The 22206-nt window shown below is 42.3% G+C and overlaps 2 protein-coding genes across 2 annotated transcripts; one reads left to right on the forward strand and one right to left on the reverse strand.

Annotated features, from left to right (window-relative positions):
• The first annotated feature begins 4580 nt into the window (after positions 1 to 4580).
• LOC115596237 (lutropin-choriogonadotropic hormone receptor-like) lies at positions 4581 to 15247 on the forward strand. The gene is made up of 11 exons (XM_030441115.1): positions 4581 to 4968; positions 5275 to 5346; positions 8206 to 8280; positions 8571 to 8645; positions 10127 to 10201; positions 10466 to 10543; positions 10735 to 10803; positions 11229 to 11303; positions 12654 to 12842; positions 13012 to 13065; positions 13465 to 15247. The coding sequence occupies exons 1-11, from the start codon at positions 4799 to 4801 to the stop codon at positions 14606 to 14608; spliced, it is 2076 nt and encodes a 691-aa protein (XP_030296975.1). The 5' UTR covers positions 4581 to 4798; the 3' UTR covers positions 14609 to 15247.
• Positions 15248 to 16100: 853 nt separating this feature from the next.
• On the reverse strand, positions 16101 to 21222 carry gtf2a1l (general transcription factor IIA, 1-like). The gene is made up of 9 exons (XM_030442499.1): positions 21065 to 21222; positions 20267 to 20368; positions 19975 to 20098; positions 19675 to 19727; positions 18982 to 19075; positions 18326 to 18891; positions 17023 to 17262; positions 16780 to 16869; positions 16101 to 16696 (listed from the first exon to the last, which is right to left on the reverse strand). Exons 1-9 carry the CDS (start codon positions 21086 to 21088, stop codon positions 16589 to 16591), a joined length of 1401 nt encoding a protein of 466 aa, XP_030298359.1. The 5' UTR covers positions 21089 to 21222; the 3' UTR covers positions 16101 to 16588.
• Between the last annotated feature and the right edge of the window lie 984 nt (positions 21223 to 22206).

Genomic DNA, 22206 nt, shown 5'->3' on the forward strand with positions numbered 1-22206 from the left:
ATCTGCTCCCTAAAAGACTCATTCTGATGTCGCCAAACAGCTCCAGGTGATTGAATCCTCTAAATGTTCATTTGAGTTCGGCCTTTTGACTTTGAGTCGCACTTCTCCGAACCTCAGTCATCTCACTCAGAGGAAACATCAGAGAATCGACCTTTTAGAGCAAAATGTCAAATTCAGAGAACTGAGGACTACGCTGAGAGAACTAATCCTTCACTCATAAACATGAATGAGCATAATTCTTACAAAAGCTAACAAATTAACAAAAAGCGTAGCACATAAAACGGAGGTTGATGAATCTTGGATTATGGCCGCTCTGCGCACCTGCATGAAGATGATTGGATGTTACGAGCCACACAGTGAGTGAGCCAGTGCGAGGCCGGTGCCCAGCCCGAGCTAATTGTGTTCTTCATTTTTGTTTAATTTAAATTGTCAGATTTCACATGAATAATTAAAAAGCGTTATCTTAAGGCCTCAGAATGAGATGTTATGTAATATTGGTTTAATTTGTCTGAGAGTGGACTGGGGGCTGTTTGGAAAACCCCTATGGAGTTTTAAAGAGGTAACCACTCAGCGTGACAGTGATGGAAAGAAGTCGTTCTCCACCGCTGAGCTGCAGCTACAGCTACAGCTACAGTGAAGGATAAAACAAAGGGACTCTCAGAACACACTCAGTGCCCCTGTTTCCAATTACCTCAAATGCCACACTGATGTGTGTTCGCTCTTTACCTTGCTCCCCGAAAATGTCACTTTGTGTGGAAAGCAAGTAAACAGCATTTGACACCGATGCTGCTTCCACCACTCTCAGTAATGACCTCAGGCCTGACGTGTTTTACTTATTCTTGTGCTGCTTCTGTGTTCCTCCATGTTATGACGTGTGTTGCACGTTGGCTGTTTTTCGTGGTCCGTGTTCCATCGTTTCGTGCTAGCTTGTGTTGAACTGTGCTGCATTGCGTGTCGTATGGTGTCATGTCATTTTGCGTTTTGTTGATGCGCCTCCCTCTCGCTCTCCTTATGTGCTCCGGTAACCAGCAGGATGCTGACAGGTCAACAGCCTGCCACCCAGAGGTAAGAGGCACGGTGTGCCTTAAAAAGGAGGCCTCTGATAACACACTGTACAGCGACAAAGTAGGTGGAGGTGACAGTGTGAAGTGCGATCACACCTACGGTCCACACAGGTCTGAATGACACTGTTGACATTTGTCCCTGTGGAAAATGAAGAATCAGTCCATCTGACATCTTCTATTGCCTGTTCAGATGTCAAAGATTTACATCCGCACCAGAATTTTCAGGTGTTTTCTCTGTATGCTTGCCATGAAGCACAAAAACAACAGCGAGGTCAAACATTAGGGAAAAAAAAATGTGTTTGAGAATGAATCTGCAGTGCAGACATGGCCTTATAGAGCGAGACTCTCCGATCGTGCTCAGTGTAAACATGACCTCAGTCCTCCTCAGGTGAACTGTAGGGTAGCGTGTTAAGACTGAGAATGTAGTCAACTAAAGGAAAATGCACCAAAATGAGAAGCAACTCCGGAAGACAAACTTGTGCTTTGGACTTTTATCTATGAGAGGGGCAGCCAAGGCCAGAGGGGTGGCATGTGTTTCCAAAGTGACCACCCAGAGAGGCAAAAGGACCTTCAAGAGAAACAAAACAGCCATCAACTGAAGGTAAATGACCACAAAAGAGAAGAAAAACAACCATCAAGAGAAGCAATTTGATGAGAAAGAGTCACAAAATGATAACAAAGAGAGGCAAAAAAAACAGCAATAGATGCAAAACAACCACCAAGCAAGCACAATGACCACCAAGAGGCACAAAACAACCACAAAGAGACATGAAACAACCACAAAGAGACACAAAACAACTACATAGAGACAAAAACAACCACAAAGAGGGACAAAATGACAACCAGAGAGATAAAACAACTGCAGCTACACAGCCTCTTGCAATCTGAATGTTTTACTCCTACTGTCTGTACCTTCTACATGTCTGTGTCTACTGTCTCTTGGTGCTTCCAGGGCTTTAGGTTATTTGGAGTTATATTTAGTAGTTTTATATTATCATACTTTAAGTTGTTTATTAGACGCTTGTTTATTACACTGGAGAATGTATAAAGAGTGTAACCATTAACACGCTGTTAATAAATTAGCTTATTATTGCTGAGAAGCAAGTCTTTAAACGTCAGTCTTAACATCTCATTACTGACCCACCTCTTTTAGACAGCAGCCCCTGTCTGGCCCCCTACATCATTTGAATGAACTGCAATTTAACAGAGTATTATCCAAAGAGTAGTTTCAGCATTAGCTGTTCCAGCCATGCCGATAAATCCAATAAAGCAGGCAACGGGCTGGCTACTAAAGCACAGCTAATGCGAGAAAAGCAGCATTAATCTAACTCTTGGCTCACCGCGAATAGGTGTAACCACTTATTTTTCACATTGTGACAAGCAATTATGAAATCTTAATGCGATGTAACTCTAATTTTGAAAATATCCATATGCTTTTTCTTGAGAGTGTCTCCCCGCTGCGCGTGACCTTCTAGGTGTGATTTGATGCACAGCGTGGTGGTTTAGCATGAGGACGTGGGCTTATTCATAGAGGTCCACTCGAATAAATTAGTCTCTCGTTCCCTGTCAGAGTGATGCTTTTCTTCTACAGGGTTAAACACAGTGGAATCTGACACTGTGCTCGGCTGAGAGGGAATGCAAGAGTCTTGGTAAACAGTATTGGGCAGCGGCCTCTCCAGGGATCTGACCGTGTGTGTGTGTGTGTGTGTGTGTGTGTGTGTGTGTGTGTGTGTGTGTGTGTGCGGTTATAACAAAGCAGCAGTGAGAAGAAGGTGCTGCTGCTCTTTTGACATGGGTCACAGTGGCAGGGCGAGGAGCCGGATGAGAAAGACATAAATGGGGTCAGGGTCATTGACGGCAGAGGAGAGTCAGCTGACACGAAGCTTTTCCGTTTGACAAACTGGTGTAAATGAGACCTCGGCTCGGTTGCGTCCTCCTGACATGAAAGGTGTTGTAAAAGCAAATGTCGTTTTACAGCATCCATCCGGAGCTTCATCTCCATCCCAGACACAGTTAAAAAGATTTGTGGCACCTGTGACTCACTGCAGAAGAAGCCACTGCTGCACTGACAGCGGACCTACAGTCAGCCCTGAGAGACAAAACTAACGAGGTGGACTTTTTTGTTCCTGTAGATTTCAGTCCGCAGACGCAGACACAAGACACACTGAACAACCACTCTGTTACTGCTACCTTTGCAAGTTGGGCTGCAATTCATAACACTGTTTTTAAAGTCCCAGTTGTCGCTGCTCCCCCCTCTGTGAGTTAATATTTAGATTTCTATGAGTCAACATAAAAACACATTGTGCTGCAGAGTAGGCCAGGTCATAAGTAAGGAGACGCAGCTGCAACTTCAGCAGGAGCCTACTTGGATGAAAGTGGCTCTGTACTTTTCTCTGATATGATCTTTGATTTCTGTCATTGTAAAGGTACACAATTAGAAGGGAATTCTGTTTTTTTTTTTTAAACCTTGGCCCGAAATGTACATGTTTTGTGTGTAAATTATTTATACTAACCAAAAGTTTTGACATCGGTCCAGTAGATCGCTTCAACTGGCAGCCACATCATGACTGCATCGGTGCGGTGTAATCCTTTGGGGCAACTGCAGCTGTCAAAGTTGCATCCATGAAAAGCGATTGTTTTTGCCACTGATGGGCCGAAGTGTGTGTCTGTGCCTGACAACGTTATGGAAAAAAGAATGAACATTTTGTTCAAGATTAAAATCTTTTTTTAAAAAACCATAAACACAAGTCTGAAATGTGACACCTGCTGAGGCGACCTACTGGACCGATTCCAAAATTTGTATGAGTCATTTACACACCAAAACATGTAGCTGGGTCACAGGTTTAACAATACTGGAAAGGAGAGAAGAAGTGAGAGAAGGGGAGTCTCTGGTGAGTGCTGAATTCACTGAGAGTTGACCTTACGCATGGTGTGTTTCCTTGCTCGCTAACATTAGCTTAAGGCTAGTGTACAGTCGGGTATTCTGGCTGTTCGGTGCGGATGAACCTTGCCTAGAGTAAACTTGTGGATTTCTCTGGGTTTGAACATTGTTGGAAACATTTGGGATTCTGGGAACAAAGGCCTAGTCTTTTTAGCATAAATCCAAAATTGTATGTTTTTAAATCTAAAATATGACAGAAAAAAAAAATCAGCATTTTCAGTGTTATAGCTCTTAAACATGCAAAACTGTTATTTTAGAATGAATTTTTATTGTGATGTGGGAGCATAACATTGCTGTTAATGATGGAGCTACATTTACTCGGGCTAATGTAGTGTTTGTCCCTATATTTAAATGCCATATTTATTTAGATGAGCAATTATAGAAAGTACAAAAAAAGACACTCTCCACCCCAGAAAATGTATTTACGGTGTAATACACACATGGTGACAGCATTGACTTCACCACATCACCAGTGTCTGATGGAGCTCTTATGGTCTCCGCCCACTTAAACGTCACAACTGTGCGGCTCAGCTGTCAAAGACAGATTGTGCCCGGGTTTCACTTTGTTGGCTCTTCCACTCGAGCGGCGTTTCTACCGATTTCCGACAGCACGTGAAGGCAGCTTTACACCCTGAACCTCGTTGAGAGAGCAAGTGAAAAAACACAGACAGTCAGGGACCTTATTTAGTCCTGGCCCGGCGCGTTAGACTGTCATAACAGTGTTGAAATCTTAAGCTGTGAGGAGATTCGGCAGAGCGCGTGAGTCCCGCAGAGAGTGGCCCCGGTGTCACGCATGGCTCCCCGGGCGGTCTGGCTCCTGGTCGCGCTGTCCGGTGTCCTGCATGTGCGCTCCTGCTGCGCGTTTACCTGCCCGACCATCTGCAGCTGCAGCGCCGACAGCTTCCACTGCAGCGGGGCCACTCAGCTGGCCTCCCGGGCAGGACCGAGATCCGTGACACGACTGTGAGTAAAGAAACCTGCGAGGCTGCAGTCGTTGGCGGTCGTCCAGTTTAAAATAATCAAGTGCTTCATACTGAGCCACTCGGAGCTCTTTGTGGTGGTTGGGAACTTTTGTGTGACTTATCGCGCGTGACTTCTCACCAACTTAACTTTGAGTCACTTTAATTCCTCCTCCTGTAACTCTAATATCCCATATAAAGACCGACTTGTGATTTATAGATGTAATTTTGAATAACAATCTGAGGAGACACTTTTATCTTTTCTTTTATTCATAAGCGCACTTAACAGCTTTACTTGTGAATGTTACAGAAGGCTCACTCATCTGCCACTGAAAGAGGTCCCCACTCATGCCTTCAGGGAGCTCATCAACATTACCATAATGTAAGTTCATTTATTTTATTTTATTTCTTATATGTTTTTGTTGGCTGAAGAAAAATGCTGAAGGTGAGTTATTGTCACATTAAAGCAGCGTTGTAGCCCTGCTGATGTACAGTAGATGGTATCAAATGTTAAATATTCCAACTTGATAAAATTGTGAATTTAACCAGTATACCTGAGTTAAAGAAAAGATATCATGTTAAAGTATTACTTTTGTGAAAGTGAAGGTCACTCATGTGAATAGTGCCGGAGTGAAAGTTTCAATAGCCAGTGAAATAAAGTAATTTAAAAAGCGTTAATCTGAGCTCTGATGCAGAAGGTAATCTTCAAAGTACCTTGTAACTGAAGTCATCAAATACATGTAGTGGAGTAAAAAGCACAATATTTGCCTCTAAAATCGAGATTAAAGTTGAATAAAATGGAAATAACCAAGTAAAATGCAAATACTTCAAAACTGTACTATAGTAAAGTCCTTGTAAATGTAGTTAGTTACACTCCATCACTCCATATTTAACTCATTAAGGCAGTATGTTGCCGGTCTTGATATATGACTTAACCTGAGCTGAATCTACATTTGACTGACACTTCATAAACACTCACAGTAATATTATCGATCATTCATCATGAGTGCTGAAAGCAAAGTGTAGCACCGCCCATTTTTCTGATCGGACAATTACATCCAAACATGTTGGTGCGTATTGTAGCACCGGTAAGGAGCAGAAAAAGCATAGACAACACACTGAAGCACTACGATATACTGTAATACAGAATGCAGCAGTTTATAATAGTGTAGTTTAAGTAGAATATGTTGTAATTTTTATCTGTTTGATCATTAAAAAAACAATCTTATAAAAATATATATCTCTGTTGTGACCCCTCTAACTGTGACTAATAAAGACTCAGCTCCTACACCAGGTATTTTACCAGATGCTTGAATCCGATACAATAAGGGAACATTTGTTTATGACTATTCATTAGTCCTCTGATGTCTTGTTCTGGAGGGTTTTTTTTCTAGTTTTCTAAAAGTGTCACAGGCATAAATGATTGTGTGCTTTACCGACCCGATCACTGGAATAAACGTTGGCAATGTCGGCCAGTGCTTCTGCAAATCACGGCTATATCAAAACTTTCTTAAAAACGTTTCCTTAGGGTTCAGTTTTCATGTGTCAGCGCTGTGGGCTGTGGTTTGGTAAGGTTTAGGTGCAGAATACCACGTGGTTAGGGTGAGGGAAAGATTGTGATTTTTGATTATAAATACCAGCTTCGCCACATACACAGCTGAAGATGTCCCAGGGTCTTCTTAAAAATCATCCACTGTTACATGTACAAATGTTGAAACACAGTCTTGATCCATCGCCATCTCGTCAACTTCCTGATATGAAACTAAGGTTGTATTCATGTAATCTGAACATGATGTGACACATATGTTAGCATTTAGTAATCAGAAAAAAAGTTGGTCAGTGTAGATGTGATTTTCATGTTATGCTACTCAGTCCATTCAAAATCCCAAAACAGGTGGAAGGTGCCTGTATCCATGAATCAGGAGGGTAACCGCGATCTTTTTAAAAGACTAAAGTCTTAAAACAGTTCAATCTTTACACATTTCAGCGACCAGAACTATCACCACCTAAGTGTAATCTGGACAAACATAATCCAGCAAATTCCAATTAGAACTGAGTGATATGCGGCTCTAAAAACAGACAGATGAGAGAATACCTAACATCTTTTCGTCCTAATTGCTGATGAATCAGATCTCATCTTTATCGTGTTTGGAGTCGCTAAACGCTCAGTCCTAAAGCTACAACATTAGCCCGAATTGTCTCGCTGAACAGGTTTCACCGTTTAATTAATATATCACTAACAGTCTGATAGCGCTTGTTAGCCCGTGGTGAAATCACTCCACAACCGAAAGTGTCGAGTGTGTTTGACTTTGGCTCCGTCTGCTCCTCAGGGACGAGTCTTATCAGCCTCAGATACTTACAGTACTTCCACGCCATAGGTTCATTATGTCCCAATTTTGCCCTCTTATCGCCGAGTGGTTCGAAGAGATAAAATGCATTCGAGTTTAAAAGAGGTTACAGCCCTAAAGCGGGGATCGCTCAGTTAACAAAGGCCAGGTAAAGGTAGAATGACCCGAGGAGCTCTGTGTAACGCAAAATCCGTCTGGGCGCCTTTAAACGAGCTGTGAGCGCTAATTATGTCACTATACATAATGCAATCAAAGCACTACAGATGGAGTCGTTTAATTTGTTTGTTTGCATGGTTGAAATGGAAGCGGGGCGACGTTAACCCAGCAGAAGTGTCGCCTGATTATAGCAGAGTCTTGAAAGCGATAATTGCGAGAAGAAAAAAAGGGGAAGCCGACGAAGCGTCTCTGAGGAGGAAGTTCTCCGTCAGGACGACACAAGCGTTCAAGGACGAATCAGGAAGTCTTGTTGACTTTGCTCGTCTCCGCAGGTCTTTATTGAGTCTTCCCCCCTTTTTTTAAAAAAACGTGTTCACTTTGTCTTCGTGGCCCAGATGCATCCTTGATGTATGTTTGGAGCCTTTCCAAACATGAGATGAAGCATGTGGGAGTGTGTGTGTGTGTGTGTGTGTGGTGCCCCAGAAGTATGAATTGTTGTTGTTGGTTTTTTAATGTTCCCCTCATGGATTGCATCCCAATATCAATCACCTTTGTCCTATTTCTAAAGCAAGTGTGTCAAGAAGGAAAGGGAAAAGGGAAGAAATCCACCGCCCGCGTCACTCTTAATATTTCTCGGCGCATTCACTTCCTTGATGTGTGAGACGTTTCCAGAGTAATTTGTTTACCCGCTCGTGTTAATCTGCTGACTGATGCGGAGCCGCTTCTTTGTGCCACAGCGAGATTTCCCAGAGCGACCGCGTCACAAGGATACGCAGACATGCCTTCCTCTGCCTCCACAGCCTGGCTCAAATGTAAGTGACACCCCACCTTCCACCGCACGTCAAACTCAAACTGACAATGAAAGCAATTATTCATTTCAACAGCTGCTGTGCGTTTTCTTTTTTTTTTCTTTTTTTAAACATTTCATTTAAATTGCACAGGATTAGCCTCTCAATTACAAAGCGGCTTGTTTAATCCTTGACTTTTTTTCCGGAGCGGCTGACGTGTGAACGGGCTTCGCCTGTGTTTGTCTGTTGACAGCTCGCCGACAGCAATATTGTAATTACTGAGACTTTTTCTCCTCATTCTTTATTCCCTGCAGCTCGCTGCAGAGCATCAACAGTCTGAGGGTTATTGAGAAAGGGGCCTTCACTGACCTGCCAAAGCTGGAATATCTGTAAGTCACTGTGTTTTACCCTGTCATCACCCACCTGTCTGACCCCTGCCGACCAGCAGGTGGGTCAGCCATTATGAGCTCATTCCTCTGAAGCCAGGCAGTGTTCAGACTGACACCACTTTATTTGTACTTTAGTGGACATCCTCCTCAGTCTGCAGCTTTGTTCCAAACGTCATTACACAAATGAATGAAAATTCCATGAGATAAGTGGATACTGGAGCTAAGTTTAAATTGTAATAACTTTTGCGTCTCTTTAAAGGGGCTCCATTTCTAAACTAACCATAGCTACTGTTGCTCGCGCATAAAGTGACATCCTTGCTGAATATCCCACCCGAGTTCTTCACAAAGAAATCCAAAAGTCCAGCCGCTTTAAACAACTCCAACAAATCCTCCACGGGCTCGTAATGAGAGGGACGGGGGAGGTCTCATTTTCCACTTCATACTTCATACTTTCAAACTTTCAGTCTTTACATATTACTCAGATTGGTGATGAAATACTTGAAAGAAAATTAAACTCCCATCTGCCTCAGCTTTACTATGTATTTGCTGCAAAGTAAGAAAATGCTAGCATGGAAACACACTAAACTAATATGAGTGCTTTGAAAGGCGCCTTCAAATAAAATGCATTATTATTATTATTATTATTATTGTTATCATTATTATTAATATATATTATACCTGCTAAACATGTTAGCACTGCTGTGTCTAGTAAGAGATTGTCTGTACTTTTAGTCTTGCTACTGTATCATTGTTTGTGTTTTCTATTGAACTGTGCACATTTGCACTAGTTCCAATATAGTCACATGTAATTGCAATTGGAGCTTGGAGTTTGTGTGTTATGCATTGAGTGTTGTCCCTATGAAAAAAAACATCAACCCCATAACAGTGATGAATAAGTTACTGTATCAACAGTGGATATAAGTGTGGATGTTATTAAATGACTGAGGGGATTTAGTCAAATATTGCATAAAATGCATTATAGCAATAGTAGGATCCAGTGTTTAAGTCAAGGTAACTCCTCCACTGCTTCAATTTTTGATACATTTTTCCTTTATCGTAATTTTTCTTTTCTTTTTAACAGCTAATAAAAGCACACCCGCCTGTGTGGACTATTTGTACATCTTCACTACTTTGCAGTCATTTTATTGTGGCAATTTTTCCACCATTCAACCCACCACAGTTTGAGGCTGCAGATGTTCCCTCGCGACCTCTATTTTCTATGCAAAATATGCCAATCTGAGGCCGCTTTTACTGTTTCAGTATTCATCGCTTCGAGTTAAATGTGAAGAAACACGTCAAAGGTCACAAGCGGGCGGTGACCTGATGTGATGAATTTAACCTGGAATGTTTTTTCCCCAGAAATAGTTCCTAATATTTCTCCGACACACTGAGATGATCTGCAACTCTGACATTTTGTGGGCACTTTGAAGATGTGTTCTTATCTGCGTATAATCATCTGTGTTTGATGCTCGCCTTCACAGGAGCATCTCTAACACCGGGCTGATACACTTCCCAGACTTCACAACTATCGCCTCCCTGGTGCCAAATATTATCCTGTGAGTAATCGCATTTAGAAACAGTGTATTACTGAACTGGATTAGCTTCTCTGTGCATGTTGGAACACTGCGTGTTCTTCATGGTGTAACTCAAGTTGTTTATTCTCAGCCCAATTTTTACTTTTATCGACCTGCTGCACATCCTCTAATTTGGCCACAGTTCATCCAACTACCTTTTTTTATTACATAAACATGCAGCATTCTGTCTGACTGATAATTTTGGCCAAACAGCCCGTGTGAGTGTTATCGCCTCTTTGTATGCAGAGAAATGGCAGATAACATGAGGATCGACGTCATCCCGGCCAACTGCTTCCAAGGCATCACAGAGGAGTATGTTGACATGTAAGTACAAGAGCAAAACTCCTCTTGTTGCTGTATTATCAGAGCCGGGAGCAACACCTTGTCACCGTTTGTTCAGAATGTGCCTGGATGTGTCTCAATATCCTTATATAATTGGATGTTCAGTTCTCTGACCTTGGCAATCAGTTGTTTTGAATAACAAACTGAAGTATCTAACACCGTGTCTTTGACAGGAACCTGGTCCGAAACAGCTTCACAGAAATCACGGCTCACGCATTCAATGGAACCAAGCTCAACATGCTGTAAGCATTTTTAATTGTCGAGACTTCCTCTCCCATACTAAGCTATCACCAATGCAACAGAACGATACATTATGTTGCTCAGGTTTAGGGCTTTTTGTTTTTCTAATCATAGAATCTCAGTGCACCAGTAAACAAACGTTACGTAAGACTAAACAAAGATTGGGTGCCCCGTTGTTTTCTTGCTCTGCCCCGTACTGCTGAATGTTGATGGGGATGAGATGTGTGCAGACACCCTGCAGTCTAAAAATATACACTCATCTTCCTTAGTGTCAAGGAAAGAAAACAAAAAGTACATGAAAAGTGGTTTGGGGCATGGTTCGGCCATTAACGTGTCGACTTAAATTCTCTTTCATATTGGATACTAACTGTAAAACCGCAGTTTGAGACCAGAGGTCACACGCCTTTTTTTTGTGTGTCTTTTACAGAAATCTGAGAGACAACACATACCTCAGCGACATCCAAGAAGACGCTTTTGAAGGAGCAACAGGTCCCAGTTTTCTGTGAGTGGTAATTTAATAAAGCAAGCCAAAGAAAATATCCATTCTGCAGAAGTCAGCCTAACCAATCGGAGGAATAGACAGTGAAGTACGACCAATCGGACCATCAAACTATGTGTGATACCAATATGGGTCAAGAAGGAAAACAAATGGTCTCACAAAAGATTTTTTAATATATGGGGCAGGACAGGAGTGGGCCAGATGTGTCCAAATAAAACACAACTTCTGCAGATTTTCTGGTTCCCGGGCTATATTGAATTTCTTTATATATTGTTGGGCAGATCATTCTTTAAAAATACATCCTATTTTATAAACTGAATATACTGTTTAAAGTATCTGCACACCACACCTGTGAAAACTAGTCAAAAGAAGACATATGAAAATCAATGTTTAGGTAATTGTATCTGAAAACTGCACTTGAGTCAGTTTACTGAGAAACCGTCCAGCATTGCTGAAAATGAATCAATCTAATCTAAAAGCAGAAAATATATGATTGGGGCGAAGTCAGCTATACCAGTGGACGACCATAAAATCTCTATCTTCTGTTGTTTAAATCAACAGCATTACGGCGGCCATGTTTGAACTGGGCCAATGAGGCCAGATTAATATTCATAACAATGTTTATCATTTTATTGTATAAACATTAGGGCGGTGACAGCCTGTCTGTGTAAACAACCAACAAAGCGGGCAGGACTGCTGCAATGCTGATTAGCGAGCAAATGGCCCGGTCTGCGGAGCTCACAAGGTCTCTGATTGCGAGCCGTCCCGCGCTGCAGATATGAAATTTCCTCTTAGTCTTAGCAACTGACACACGGAGAATACCAAAGGTCTTCCTTTTTGCTTTTGCAGTGGGCCAGTGTGGCATTTCTGTGTGTTTATGCATTTGATTAATGTCAGGTTCAAAGGAAGGAGTCAGATGAGGGAACAAACTGGATCCTGAATACATCAAATATATTCAGTCGTGAATAAAATGTCAGTAATTACAACCTGCGTTCTGTGACGCAGCATTTTAGTTGTGAATGAGCTTCTCGAAGGACAAACAGCGCGACTGACTCATTGGCTCCGTTGAATATGAAGACACTGTAAATTAGCGCTTGGCTGCTGCAGTCACCCATGGGAGACTCAGCAGATTTGCCTGAATCAGCATTTTCTTGCCACCATCAACAAAACATTAAATAATTGCTCTTCTTGTGAGAAAGACTGACTCTATTACCCTCCAATTACATTGAAAAACCTGTGATATCCCGGCCAGTTCTGTGGAAGTCTAACACCTGATTAAAATACTGTTTCATCAGGACTTATTTCACTAATCCTCCCTGAAATGTGTCTACGTCCTCTGCGTGTGTGATTCAGGGATGTTTCCTCCACAGCTCTGAGATCCCTCCCCCCTAAAGGTTTGAGGCAGGTGAGGTTCCTGAAAGCCAGCGCAGCCTTCGCCCTGAAGACCCTCCCTCCGCTGGAGAGCCTGGCCGAGCTGATGGAGGCCGAGCTCACATACCCGAGCCACTGCTGCGCCTTCCACACGTGGCGCCGGAAACAAAGGTAACCGGGGACGGATGCCAGGGATGCAACAAATCCATTCGCATCTGCATAAAGAACAAAAAAAAGCTCCGTCCAATGAATACAGATCATCAGCGGTTTGGTAATTAGCAGCAGAGTTTATTGACAGTTTGTGCGGTCTAACCTTTTAACTTCTTTTGTTGGTTTAAAGGGAAAGTGCCTTAAAGAACTCCACCAAGTTTTGTGACCTCAGCAGAACTGAAACGTAAGTTACTCCACTGCCCTCTTAGGGACGTCACAGAAATGACTGTTGTGGGGAGGAGGGGTTAAAATTTGTAGTTCACATAAAATGTAAACAGTAAAAAGGTTTTAAAAGTTACTTCCTTTCAGCAAAAACAAAAAAAAACATAATACACACATGAATACTAGTCCCTTGTTTAAGTTTAAAAATGTGCTGCTTAGTAAATGAAAAGTCTTCGGGTTTTGGACTGAAGCAGTTAGAAGACGTCCCTTTGGGCTCTGGGAAATTGTTATGAGCATTTTTGACAATATCTTGACATCAAAATAATACAATAACCTGTTAAACCAGAAAATAACCGACCAGAATAATCGATAATGCAGCGTCGCCACTTTCAGCCCTGATGTTGACATCTGTGTTTTTCAGAGAGCCCACCGCAGATGGCATGAACGATGACATCAACTTTCAGTACCCAGACCTGGAACTGGATTGTCTAAACAACCCCTTTGTCAAGTGCTCGCCAAAGCCGGACGCCTTTAACCCTTGTGAGGACCTGCTGGGCTTTCCCTTCCTGCGCTGTCTCACCTGGATCATCACGGTTTTCGCTGTGGCAGGTAACCTAGCTGTTCTGATCATCCTGCTGCTCAGCCACAGCAAGTTTACCATCTCCAAATTCCTCATGTGCAACCTGGCTGTCGCTGACCTCTGCATGGGGCTCTACCTGATGCTCATCGCCTTCATGGACTACCACTCCCGTCACAAGTACTACAACCACGCCACAGACTGGCAGACGGGGCCCGGGTGCGGCATTGCAGGGTTTTTGACGGTGTTCGCCAGTGAGCTGTCGGTGTACACGCTGACTGTGATCAGCCTCGAACGCTGGCACACCATCACCAACGCCATGCATGTGAACAAGAGGCTGCGGATGCACCATGTGGCAGCCATCATGGGGGCGGGCTGGGGCTTCTCTCTGCTGGTTGCCCTGCTCCCTCTTGTGGGGGTCAGCAGTTACAGCAGAGTGAGCATCTGTCTGCCCATGGACATCGACACTCTGGGCTCTCAGGTCTACGTGGTGGCCATGCTCGTCCTCAATGTCGTCGCCTTCCTGGTGGTCTGCCACTGCTACGTATGCATATATCTGAGCGTCCGCAACCCGGAGCACTCCGCCCGTCACGGAGACACAAAGATCGCCAAGCGCATGGCTGTGCTCATTTTCACCGACTTTGTGTGCATGGCGCCAATCTCCTTCTTTGCCATCTCTGCAGCTCTGCGTATGCCCCTCATAACCGTGTCTCACTCAAAGATCCTGCTCATCCTCTTCTATCCCATCAACTCCCTGTGCAACCCTTTCCTGTACACGCTGTTCACACGGGCTTTCAGGAGGGACGTGTGCCTGCTGCTGGGTCGCTGCGGCTGCTGCCACGCCAGCGCCGACTTCTACAGGTCACAGACTCTGGCTTCACACCTCAACTCCACCCAGAAACCGTCCACCAAAAAACCTCACTCTCTTGGCTTCTACGCCTATCACATTAAGATGAAGGGATGCTTTCTAAACAAGGGTACCACATGACCTTCAACATGGAGAATTTCATTATGAACTTACAGGCAGAGTCTGCTCGCCTGCTAAAGATGTAGCATTTCTTCAAAACTGAGGTCAGGGCCTTAGATCAGAGCTGGTCTAGGTTAGTTTACAAAGTGGGAATCACAGAGATCTCAAATTGAAGACAAGTGCTCAAGCCTCCTTTTTTTGCACAGGTAATGTGGTAGAAAGCAGCAGATGGATGGCACAGCATCCAAATAAAAAAAGGCCAGTTTATCTGCAAAGCTATTATAAACCATTGGTTGTGATTTGAGATCAAGATATACTGTAAAACCTGTGTATGGTGCTGTTACAAGAAGGGACATTTAGTTCTTTTAAAAGGTCGATAAGTAGAAATTATTTATTATTCTGTCCTTATAAAGCTTTATATTTTGAGTTTCAGTACAGTGAAGTAAATGTGATCAGATGAAGTCTTTGTTTTAGCTCATCAAAGATGTGTTTTAGTGCCATCTATTGGTTAGTTGTGCTCAGGAGATGGATGAATGTGGGAGACTTGAAAACTACAGACCTCCAGGAGCATCCTTGAAAAAGCTCGGGCCTCTCTATGAGAAACATTAATGCTATTCAGAATGTTCTGGATTTTTTTTTTACAATAAAACGTTAAAGAAATATGGTCCATACATGTCATTTTTCACTGTTTCCATGTTAAGTAACAGCCAGTCAACTGAGGGTGTGGAAAATAAGATTCTATGTCAAAACATCCATTTCTATACTTTCTTATAAAGAACATGTTTTTATCTCTTCAGAATTATCCACTTATTTGCAAATCACAATAAGGCCAATACCCAATCATAGAGGGCATAATATAGACAAAACAGCATTATAATGGCCTGCAAACATTTTTCTCTAGATGTAGGAAAATGTGTCACAATAAATGTCACATCATCATCACAATTTTACCATTTTCTTTTGTTGTGAAAATAAGACATTGTGTTTTCATTCACACTAATCCGTCAAAATAATCAGTGATTTATTTATTTTTTACAATATCATGCGGCCCGATTTCACATCCTGGTTACAGTTTCTGACCCCTCAGATTCCATTTGTGGGGAACCCAACCCGCACATTTGTAACCAGTTTCAAAGTGTATGTGCCAACAGTATTTTGGTTGCAATATAAGAAAATAATTAACTAAAGGTCTGCACTCAGGAATGTCAGTGAAATGACCACAACAGTTCGAACTGAAAGCTTGACATCAACAGTAAAAACATTTTCAAGGATTTGTCACTGATCACACCAACCTTTCTATATTTTCATTTCCAGCAGTGAGTGGCTACTTCAGTGCCTATCTGATTCCTTTTAGTGTCCATACTGGCATTTATACATTTATTTTCTCATGTTCCAGTAATTTTTTTTTGAGAATAAAAAGGCCACTGGGATCTGTTTGGTTTAAAGACTCAAAAAAAGCATCTTAGTTCTTTATAAAAATATGACAAAAAGGCAACACTGGCTTTGTACAGGGTTGAATGGAAATAAAAGGGTTTATTGACTGCAGCACAACAGTGCAGTTCAGTGTATCTGAAGCATGATTAAAGCAAGACATTACAACGTCTGGAAATCAAACAGCACATTAGCTACCTTCAAAGCAACATAATCATGACAGAAGAAAACACATTTCAGGTCAAATCGTGTTTTGCTACACTAATAAACTTTTTCCAGCAAAATATGATACAACATAAATTCATGCTGTTTGTCTCAGTAGGTCGGATTCAGAAGCAGCGCTGTAAGTAATTGGCTGCAACACTGTAAATGGCTTTCAGTATCGTTCTGATAATTGCATTCTGAAAAAAACAAAAGTATCAGTGATTTTGCACAGTGGTGTTTTAACTGCCTGCTCTGTGAGCCAAATTACACCACCAAGCGGGCTAAATTCACTGATTGTTTCTCCGTTTTGAATCAGTTTCCTCTTTCAACACGATTATCTGATGTGAGCAACAGAACTAGAGCTCATTACCACTCGGCTTCCCCAACAGCTTTAGAAAACACGTAGTCTCTGCCGCCGTAACACATCACTCCGTCTTTCAAATGAAACTTCCAGCGGTTCTTACTACGGTGAATCTGCAACGGAAAGAATATGTCAGTCGGTCAGTATTCAGCGCTGGGCTTCTTTAGAGGCAAATAATGAACAGTATGTATCTTACTTTGTCATACTGGCAAACGATTACATTGTCAGTGTCAAAGAGATCTGGGATGTCCTGCTCGATCACATCATCCCCTGAATTCAGAGGATCCTATTGGACAGAAATTGTGTTCAAACAGTTGAAACGCACAATAAAGGACATGTTGGGGGAAAAAAACACGACCAATACATTTCTTGGTCAATGCAGAGATGTTTTAGCTGCAAAAAAATAACCTGTGACAAAACGTATATCAAACTCTTTCACCTCGTCCTCTACATTAGCGAGCTCATCTGCCCCCTCGCCATCGCTGCTGGAGGAGATGCTGTTGCCGTCGCTGCTTCCGTCTCCTTCCTGCAGCGCCTTTATGGCCTCCGCATTGATTATACCCAGAAAGTCATTCTCGTCCAGGGGAGCTCCCTCTTCCTCCTCGAGGTCAGAGTTGCCTGCAGGTCCGTCCAGCTGAACGATGTCTGACAGTTCACTGTAGCTGTAGTCCAGGTCCAGCTTGGCACGGATTGCAAAAAGAAAGGTAACTGTTATAAATTTGGAAAGAGCTGGAGAGGGCCTAAGTGCTGTGGTTTGAATAATTGAAGACTGAACACTTGGCTTAAGATAGCAGAGCAGTCTGTTTTGCTGCTCTTTTTCCTTTAATGCAATGCATGTTTAAAATACAGGTTGCAAAGGTATGAGATAACTATCAGTTACAATGACTTTTAAAGGAATGAAAATGTATGGTTTTTTTTGTTTTTTTATTGGACAGTTTATAATTTCAGAAACATTATTCCTTACTTGGATTATTACATTTGAAATATATCAATTTGAAATAACACTTCTATGTTAGAATTCAATAAGCAAATGTACATGGTACAATAACCTCCAGTTTTATTATTTTAAATTAATTATAAGAGCCACTCCAACAAGTTTATTTGACTCTCCATAAATGGTAAAAGTAGTATGTTCAAAATCAAAGCAGCAGATGTATCTTCACTTTTAGTCCCTCGTATGGGTCAAACTTCAACCTAGATGCTAATCTCCCCACAATGCAACCCAGTGTCTTTCATTAGATCTTCAAAACAACTTTTATAAAGTCCACACCTACATTTGTGACACCAGTAAAGTGGAAAAGTGGAATATTTGAAGGAACAGTCTGACATACTCTATTTTGGGGACAATTCACTGTCCGGCAGATGATTATTTCATGTTGGTCTAGTAAATACAAAGCTAAAGCCAGCAGCTGGTTAGCTCAGCATAAAACAAACCAAGACATTACTGTAAATTAGTGAGCTTTAGAGGGTTATGGTAGGTGGATTATGTTGCTTTTCATCTGAGCCAGCTAGCTGTTTCCCTCTGTTTCAGTCTTTATGCTAATCCAGAGCTAACTGGCTGCTGGCTCAAGCAACACATACTTTAGAGTTAAATTGATTTTCTCATCCAACTCTCACCACGCAAGCGAATGAGTGCATTTTTCCAAAATTTAGAACTATTAATTACAGAAAACATACCTGCACCTGTTTCTATTTCTGCTGGCTGTAGTTTCTTAAAAAAGGAAAAAACTGTTTTCAAATACCCCAAGAACAGCCTCAGACGGACTGTCAGTCTTTGCAGACGTTAGACTCCTCGCCCTCTCTGCCTTCTCTCGCTCCTCCTCAATCACTTGCTTCAGGATGTCGTCTACGTCTCTGCTCTTTAGTGGTGCTGTCTGTGTCAAAGTCTCCTCAGTGCCCGTCTGGAAGTCTAGTGACTGACCGCAGGGTGAGGCGGTCATACTGAGGTTCATGGGTTCCGGTTGTGGACTCGGCTCGCTTTCTTCCAGCCTGAACTCTGGCTCTGGAGAGTCGGCCCCCTGGAGCAGCAAGGTATCAGCAGCAGGATCTTGTGGCTGCTGGGGGAGGCTGCTCTCCTCAGTGGGGGGTACATAATTGGTGTTTGGTTGTGGAGGCTGTGTGACAGAAGGAGCTGGAGCAGAGGATGGCTCCACCTCCTGAGGATGAGTGGTGTTTGGTGCGACTGCAGCTGGCCGAGGAGCAGCAGGCTCTCTCCACTCAGTGACCTTCTGCGTGGGTCGGGACACAGGTTGCTGACCTGCTGCAGCCTGAGTGACCACCACAGGAACGTTGACCTTGTAAAGTTGACCTTAGTGAGACAGAAAAGAAAAGACACAATGTTATTTCAACCTATAAGTAAGACAGATTTAGACCCGCAACAGGTTCCATCATTGTGTACCAGATGCTGTTTGTAGTGTGACTCCAGCTGGTATCTGCACAGGGTAAGCTAACCCAGCAGGGAGAGAAAAAGTAGCAAGTGTGTCCGAGTTGTTCTGCGAACAAACAAGACGACATGAGTCAGCATATGAAACAGTCATGATTTAGAGTGATCTCATGCAAATCTTTGGGCTCAATCAATCAATAAAACATTGTAGATTCTTGTCTGGTAGTGTTGGACTGCTTTATAATGCCAATGTGATATTTATAACCATGAGGTGAACAGGTCTGTCACACGGCATCTACGTTGAGCAAATTAAATGAATGTGACTCTGAAGGCAAATAAGACAATAATAATTTGAATCTCATAGTCCAAGTAACTAATTTTGAAATGTAACCACTGGGGTATGCTTACAGTTGAAATTGAGAATGTAGGAGCAGTAGAAAGAAGTGTCCTTTGTAGCCCATGTTCATGTTTGATTGTTACTCTTGAATTTGGTGTACCAAAGTTTAAAATGCAATCACCAATAGAGGCAACTAGATTTTGATCTGAGTTCTAGACCACAACCTAATTTCTGAGCGCTCACGAAATAACTTCAAATCAAGAAATTCCACTACTCAAAATAAACTTTTTTAAAAATAACAACATTCAGTGCTTTGCACTCTTGACTTTAATTCTATGAGGTGATGCATTATAAATATTGATGACACTTGCCTTGAGCCGGGGGAAACTGTAGATACTCTGACTTGCTGGGATCACAACTGAGGCTGAGACAGAAATCAGAGCAGAGAACATGATACAAAAAAAACAGAAGAATGATGCCGTCTTCTCTTTGAATCACTTGAGTTTAATTACTTTGTGCCCTTTGTGGAAACTTTTCCTACAAATGCCCAATTTCAGAGTTAATGTGCTAAAAATAATTCTGTTCAGGGGAACTATTTAGAAAGTATCTGTTTGACAGGCTGTAATTAGATATGTTTGTTTTGCAGTTCATTTCAGGCACGAATTTGTTACCTGTGACCTCCTGATCCGTCTGACTGTAGCTGGCGGGGAGCTGCAGCACAAAGTTGGATGAGTTGATACTGTTTTTCCTGAAGTCTTCCATCGCTTTTGACTGCATCATCTTCGATTCCCAGAGCTGCACAGCAGAAGACACAGCAGACTGTCTCCCTGCTAAGGTGTGCACCTCCTCACTAGATGATCTTACTTTGCTGTAACTGACAGCTCAGGTCGAGATGTGCATAATATACGTGTCATTTTTAAAAAAGAAAAGAAATGGAGCCAAGTCATGGAGAATATAACTCACATGTCTCAAATCGTCCAGGACGCGGTCTTCGAGCCCTTCATCGGAGAAGAGCTCCCTCATGTTCTCAATCACATCATCAATTATGGACAGGTAGAGTTTGGCCTGCAGTTGTTTACAGACACTAAGTCAGAGGCTGTGCAGCTGCTTGTGATTCATCACAACCTGTTTGTCTATGTGTTGATAAACTACGCACCAAATTCCATCTAAAAATCTACCTTTTTTATGTTGCCGTCTGCTGGATAATGTAGGCTCATACAGCTCAATGTGACTGTGAACACACAGTCACTCTACATTTGGGGAGGCACTATAATATTATAATGCAATTTAATAATAGGCAAAAACATGTATTTTTCTAGCTAAAATTTACATTTTCAGATTAAATTCAAGATTATAAAATTTGTCTTTACCCTGAATTTGATTCAATTCAAAAGGAACCAAAAACAGTCCAAGATAAATGTTAGCAAAATAAAATACTTCAGCACAGATTGATAAAAATATACTTTTATGGTAAGTGACCAAGTTAACTGATATATTTTAAGTAGTTTGGGCGTGACAACACGATGAATTAAACTGCATTTAACTATTCTAAAGAAACAGCTGCATGAACAGGATGAATGGCCTATGTCTGAACAGAAATGGTGAATTCGGGAGCGAATTTATCACGTTTATACAAGTCAACATACAACGCAACAGCTATGCTAGCAGTTAGCTAACGCAGGTTGTAGCAAAGTCAGGCTATTGCTATAAATGAGCTGCTAGCCTACAGCAGAAGACTAGCTTAAATGATGCTTTCCTTACCACGGGGCCTGTGTTGGTCAGCATGATTTGAGGAGGAAAAGTAACTATAATGCATAACACTGGGTGGCTGTGATGGAGATAGATGATGGTTTGGCCGGTCCACCGTGATGGGAAGTGCACACACACACACACACAGGTGATAATAATTAGGGATGTGATTGGAGCTGACACCGCCATCTTTGTTTGGATGTAGAGGATGTAGTTTGGATTCTATTAACTTAAATGTATTTGGATAGATATAGAAACTACTTAACTAGAGTTGTGGCCTTTTCATGAATTTTCCAAATCTCTGGTAACCAAACATTTGGTGGCATTCAGTCACATTTCAACAAGGTTACAATCAGAGTGTGAGTCCCAGCAAAAGTTAACACCCTCATGCTGAACATGGCTTGAGCACTTATTTCTCAGGAGCTTGACTGGTCGTCCGATCCCTCAAGTATTTCTGTCTGACACAACCTTTCCAGGCTGGGCTCGGTACAGTCTCTTATCCCTGGAGTGCGCAGCGCCAACAGTTAAAAATATTTCGCCCTTTACAAAACACTTCATTTTGAACTTGGTGTACAATAGATTCTTTAGCCGCGGCGGCTGCAGGAGATTGGGATCCAAGCTTCCTCCAAGCATCTGTTTGGCGATGCTGGCACTCTTTCAACACTGTCGGTTGACTCTTCTGATGAGGATGACAGTGCTGCAGCAACATGAGACGCCTCTGTGGACTCTTAGCTGTCACTGCACTACAAGGATACTCTGGACTCAGAAGCTCTCCTTGAATTATAAGATGATGCCCTCTTTATTCCCACGTATAACCGATATTACATGATGTATGTTAATTTTATTAGCTGCTACTTAAAGTTGCACTATGTAACCTTTTTGAGAAAAGATAGTCGATTGTTGTTCTCCCCATCCATCCATCCATCCATCCATCATTACAACCACTCTGGAGTCGATCCAAGCTTACATTGGGCGTGTGGCGGGGTACGCCAGTCTCATGCCTAAATCGTCACCAAACTGGAACTGTTGACTTGAGACCCAAACCTTAACCCAAAGCGTTGGTATTTGACAATCTGGGAAAGAGACACAACAATTGACTATCCTTCTCAGAATTACTCTGAAAGTCACATAGTGTTGCTTTAAGCTGTAGACAA

The sequence above is a fragment of the Sparus aurata genome, chromosome 15 (genome assembly GCF_900880675.1).
Source record: "Sparus aurata chromosome 15, fSpaAur1.1, whole genome shotgun sequence".
In the NCBI taxonomy this organism is placed as follows: Eukaryota; Metazoa; Chordata; class Actinopteri; order Spariformes; family Sparidae; genus Sparus; species Sparus aurata.